The sequence below is a fragment of the Podarcis gaigeae genome (genome assembly GCF_964106915.1).
Source record: "Podarcis gaigeae genome assembly, chromosome: 17".
NCBI lineage: Eukaryota > Metazoa > Chordata > Lepidosauria > Squamata > Lacertidae > Podarcis > Podarcis gaigeae.
Window position 1 is genome coordinate 36701339 of NC_139694.1, and position 6000 is coordinate 36707338.

General features: G+C 48.6%; 1 protein-coding gene across 3 annotated transcripts in view; it reads left to right on the plus strand.

The window, feature by feature from the left end:
* The window catches only part of KCND1 (potassium voltage-gated channel subfamily D member 1), a 71266-nt gene extending 65594 nt beyond the window's left edge, over nucleotides 1-5672 (plus strand). For all 3 annotated transcript variants that reach the window (XM_083719007.1, XM_083719006.1, XM_083719005.1), the window contains one exon: nucleotides 3919-5672. In XM_083719007.1, the coding sequence (XP_083575133.1) occupies nucleotides 3919-4135 (217 nt within the window). In that variant the 3' untranslated portion in view covers nucleotides 4136-5672. The remainder of the gene's footprint in view (nucleotides 1-3918) is intronic.
* The last annotated feature ends 328 nt before the right edge of the window (nucleotides 5673-6000 follow it).

Here is a 6000-nt window from a genome sequence, read left to right on the forward strand (position 1 = left end):
TTGCTGATTATGTGATTGAATCCCACTCGAAAACAGCAGCAGTCTGGAGGCACCCCAAGTTCACTGCCTGAGTGCCACTCCATACATACGGTCTGCTGATAAGGTGGGCAGGACCTCATCACAACAATGCTTTCACCTCCTTGGGGAGTCCCACCTCCTATTTCAAGGACCACAGATCTAAGGTTATAGCGGATTTCAATCTAAATGAGTCAGCAATGTGGTGCTATTGCATTGGAGTGGAGAGAAGGCAAAGGCTTTTTTATTTTTTCGGATTTTGGATTGACAAAAGCAGGAATGTGGTGATACGGGGCAGGGGCCACTGGCACCGCTATCGTGCAAGTTTAAATTTGTGCCCACACTTTCAAGAATGATTCAGAGGAGAAGTGAGACGGCGTAGGGTTTCGAATGAATGATGAATGAGGAACTGCCAAAGGAGCTGGACATGAATAGCTCAGGGAAAAGAAGATTAAGGGGAAACTCATGAAAGTGGCTTCAAATATCTAAGAGATGTCATGAAGAGGGAGAATGACTGACTGCTTATCAGCGCCCCGTCGGGAAAGGATAACGACTGGTTGCAGCAAAGGCAGGCATTTCTTGGATCTCTGAAAATGTTTCCTGATTGCAAGAACCTCTGGGTGACAGAGCAAGCTGCAGAACTGGGGTAGATTAAGTCTGAGGAGCTTTGTGATTTGCACTGGACGACCTTTGACTGTTAAAAACCTCCTCTGCTCCCTCTGAGTAACCACCTGAGCTGCTTGCTGCTGGAAAGGAAGTGAGCGGTCAGTGTCTGGACCGTGTGGAATCTGTGGAAGGACTCTGTGCATCAGCTGAAAGAAGAGGCCGAAGAGAGAGGGGTAGGAACTAGAGCAAGGCTGCACAGAGGACAGGGTGGCTGGGTGAAGGGGGACTGGCAAGAAAGAGGGTTAGGCGAGATAGAGAGTCAAGGAAAAGAGGGAGAGGATGAGAGCGGAGAAAACCACTTAGTATCTTATAGCTGTGCAAGAGATGCAGGCAGGCAAAGGGAATGAGTCTGAGACCCAGGAAGCAATGGGGCTGTAGAGTGGGAAAGGGACCCTAGCGATCATCTAGTCTAACCCTGGGCAATGCAGGAATCTTAACTAAAGCTGAAAAAACCTGCAAGGAAGGAGCATCCACTACCTTCCAAGAGAGTCTGTTCCAGTGTTGAAAAGGGGGGATTACGCAGCTTTTCAGCTACAAGTCTCCAGTACTGTACTCAGTGGTGTAGCGTGGGGGGGGCGGGGGGGGCGGCCGCACCGGGCGCAACATCTGGGGGGGGGGCGCTCGCACTCGCAGTTCTCTGCCCCTACTAAAATCCACGGGTTAGGGGGCGCAAATTACTTGCCTTGCCCCGGGTGCTGACAACCCATGCTACGCCACTGACTGCCCTGCTGAGCCAAACTGTATTGCTTTTTCTGTGGCATGTTTTAGAGGGCCTTTTCCCGAAGTGTGGAATCTGCTGCCATCTGCTGGCGGAAGAGCTGCAGTGCCACACAAACAGTGGTCAGTGCCTGGCTTCATGAGTGGCAAAGTGGAGGGAATCAACTTTGGTTGCTGCCTCCTATACTCCAGCCAGACATTGGTCATGTGAAGGAACAACTAGCGTCCCCCACCCTCCCCGCTTGGGCTCAAACCCACCTGCGAGCTGCATTCTTTGATCTCTGGAACTGTTTCCCCAAACCTCAGGTGTGTAGCATCCGGCTATATCAGGGTGATCACTGATGATGGACCAGCACTCTGCACATGCTCATTTAGATCTGAATAGAGACAAAGGCTTTCTTTTTTTTCCAGCACAGCTATCTGCTAACTCAGCATTGTCAAACTGATTGCTTTTTATCACCCTTCGCTGCTGTTGTAATCCCTTGCATACTTTCTAGCTGTAACCAAACTGTTGCTATCTGTTATTTCTTTACAGGTAGGTAGCCGTGTTGGTCTGTTGTAGTCAAAACAAAATAAAAAAAATCCTTCCAGTAGCACTTTAGAGACCAACTAAGTTTGTTATTGGTATGAGCTTTTGTGTGCATATCTGAAGAAGTGTGCATGCACACGAAAGCTCATACCAATAAAAAAACTTAGTTGGTCTCTAAGGTGCTACTGGAAGGAATTTTTTTTTATTTTGTTATTTCTTTGCATTTCATTCTCCTCTGGCTCTGTTGTTTGCAACTTTGTTTGATTGTTTGTCTGCTTATGTTTATTTAAATATTTTACTGTAAACTGCCCTGTGATCTTCAGATAAAGAGTGATATATACATTTAATTAGTATTAGTCATCGTCGTAATAGTAGTACTAGTAATAGTAGAAATGGCTATACCACACTCTAGGGCTGAACTTGGCAGGGGACTGCAGTTGCTGGCCCCTACTCTAAACCAAGGCATCATTTCCAAGAACAATGATGGGTTATGAAACACGCTGGCCCAAGAACAGCTTGACTTTTGTAGTACATGTGCAAAATATGTATACGCAGATCAGCAAATATGTGCTCAATGCACCGCTAAACGTATTTAGTGGAAATGGATGAAACTGCCCCGGTGTTAATTGTCATAGGAAATGGATGGGACGATTCCTTTTTTTTTTTTTTTTAATTTAGTGATTACAGAAAAGCAAAGTAGCATAAGACAGTTTCTATTGAAAACATTCCTTCTGTTTCCTAGATTTTTTCTTTCTTTTAATACATAGATAAATAGGATTCTTTCAAGATTAAGTAAGTCAGCAGGATCTATGTTGGCAGAAAGAAGATGACACAGAGCAGTTCAGTTAGAAAGGCAATGAAAGAATTGACTCTTGGCATGCAGAATGTATTAAAGGAACTGGACAAAATATGATAAACAGACTTGTAAATTGAAAGTACAAAGTATAAGAATCACAATGCTATGTCAGGCATCACCATCTTTATTCTTTAAAAAGTTATACCTTTTCAAAGTGCAAAATAAAAAAAAATATTTTATTAAGGGTTTTCTTGTTTTACAGTGTAAGTGTAATGCCTCGTATTTTTCCCCCCTGTGTAACATTTTTACAAATCCATTTCATTTGTTGAGGCATTAGGGGGAGAAGAAAAAAAGAAAAGAAAAAGAAAGAAAGAAAGAAAGGAGGGTGGAGGGAGGGGAGATGGATGGGGGTGGGGTCGGGTAGCGGTGTTTCTATTATGCTTAATGTATGTAGTTTGGTGTCAGCGTGCTTGTGTTGTTCACTTGTGTTCCTTTGGTGGTGAGAAAGGTTGGGGTTCGCCTAGGATGTGATTGTTTGTTTCTGATAGGCTGTGGTGATCTTTGTTTTCGTGTGTGAGTGAGGTGGGTGGGTGTTTTGGATAAGGTTAGCCATATTGATTTGTATGCTGTTGGTGGATTATTGTCATTGTCCTGTTGGGCTGTGTATGTGATAAAGGGGAGCCATACCGGGGTGAAGGTGTCTTCTTCTGTTTGTCCCCGTGTCAGTTTCAGTTTGTTAGTTAATTTTTCTAGTAGGGCTGTTTCCCATACTATTTGGTACCATTGGTCCATGCTTACTCCTGACAGGTCTCTCCAGTGTCTGGTTATGGTGTTTCTGGCTGCTGAAAGTAGGTGGGTTATGAGTTCTTTGGGACGATTCCTTTTAAAATAAAAGCAGAGCTGGGCTTCAGACCTCCCAGCAAAATTGCATGTTTCCTCCAGATGCTGTAGGACTGCATTTCCTATCAGCCCTGGCTGGTAAGGTCAAAGGTCAGGGCTGATGGGGCGATGCAGACCAGCAACATTACCCACTCCTGCTGCTGCAAATCATCAAAAGCACTCTTAAGTTAACCACCTCCTGTTTTTTTCCAGACTATGTGCCAGAACGGAGCCTGGGGAAGGTGCAGGTGACTACAGACACCCCCAAAAGCCCCATCCTAACCTTTCTTTCTCCCGGTGTCTCCCCTTCTTCCAGCCGCTCCAACCTGAACGCCAAGACCCACGACAACTTGAAGCTGAACTGTGACACCACAGACTTCACAGCAGCCATCATCTGCATCCCCACCCCTCCTGCCAACACGCCGGATGAGAGCCAGCCCCCCTCTCCCGGAGGCCCTGGCGGACCCCTCCGCAACTCCAGCCTGTCCACTCCCTACATACTGCACGAGACGGTCAAGATCTCCTCCTTGTAAGGGGAGACTGGGGCAGGGCGGGGTGCTTCTCCCGACTCCTTTCTCTGCCCAGAGTGGCTGCTGGCTGCCTGGGTCCTGCTTACGAGCCGGGGACGGGGTCCTCTGCCCGTGCCCCCACCCCGCCCGTCGAACTGCAAGCTGGAGGAGGGCAGCAGGGGGCGTGTGTCGCGCAGTCCCTTCCTCAGAGGCGATATCGTTGGCCACCAACAGGGGGAGCTGGCGCACGAAGGGGGGGTTCCGATGCCCGCCCAGCTCCCCCTCTACAATCAAAGCCATATAGGAGGGGAGGTGGGTCCCCGATGCTATGCAACCTCAAAGGGGTGGAGCGATGCGGGGGGAACTGGGTTCCGACAGGTGGACCTCTGTGGTAATAGGGAACATATCCCAACAGCGGGAACATATCCGGAAGACTTTTTTCACACTATACCAAACCTATTACTCCTTAGGTTGGGATCAGGCTGAGTCAAAATCCCTGGTTTGACTCTGAGAGGGGGTTTGGGGGCATTAAAGCAGCAGGAAGAGGGAGCGGGGGCTTCTGGGTCCTACCTTTGGCTGTGGAGGGAAGGGGTCTGAATAGTGGGACTGCAAGATTGTTGGGTGAGGGAGGTCAAGAGTGGGGGGGGGGTGTGCCATTGATGCCCATCTGCAGATGGAAAGGAGAGCTCTGAGGACCGAGGCTCTTTGATTCTGGTCCTAAGCATGATCAGAGGGGGGGTGTATTGCCTAGTGTTTAGAGCAAGGGAATTCTGGAATTTGTTCCAGCTAAAGATGAGGAAGCCTTTGGGGGAAAGGGATGGAAATAGAACCGGCTAAGCTTCCAACCAGTTCCCGCCCCCCACCCCCAATCTTCTGCCTCTCCTGGCTGAGCCATTTCTGGGACGGATGGAGCCTTAGAAGCCCCTGTCTGCCTGTCTATCTCTCTGCCTTTTTTTCTCTCTGCCCTCCTCCCGATACCTGTTCTGTAACTTGGAAACTGCACTTTAAAAAAAGAAAAGAAAAAAGTCTATTGCACCAAAACACGACACCTCATGGGAATCTCATGTATCATTCTCCCGACACCCCACACAGCCCTGCACCCCACTGCGTAGCATCGAGACTGTGCATGTGTATTATACCTCCAAAGAGTGGGATCCAAAGCCCACGGCTACAGAGCACCACATGGCATGTGCAGCCGTGTCCCCCATTCCTACCCCACCCGCCTACCCAGACGGAAGATACGCTGTGAAGAACTGAAGCAGACCTGCAGAGCAGGGCTGTGGTCTGTGGTCCTCCTCCTCCTTCGGACATTTTTTAGGTTATGATCAAGAGAGAGAAAGAGAGACTTGGCTCTTGATCCTGAAAACCTCGCACTGTTCCGTGTGCTCAACGGAGAAGGAACCGAACCTGGCAGAAAAGCAAAGAAAAGGAACTTGGGTGGGATGGCGGATACCGTTCTAGGTATCGAGCGAGCCACAAGTCCCGTCGCATGCATCAAGCTGGCTGGCTCTCAGCATCAAGCAAAGGTTGCTCTCTCAACAGGATCAGCAATTTTTGTTTCGATTTGCTGGCCACTCTTTATTTTGCTCAGCGTCTTGGCTTTCTCTCTCCTGGCTACCGGTGGGGAGTCAGCATGGGTAGCCAGGAGTCACCCGTGAGTTAAGTTCAGAGAGGACTAAGGTCTGGTGGCTTATGACATAGGCCTCGTCGGGGGAAGCAGCAGCAAATGAATGAGGAAGAATGGAGCGTGAGGATGCCTGGGGAACAAAATTCCTCTGGTCAGTCTCCAGCTCTAGCAAAGTAGGGGGATCCAAGTGGATGTGTTGAAGTTAGCATCCTTCGATAGGACCATGTGAAACATAGAGCGTACTTGGGCTGTCTCTCGCCCC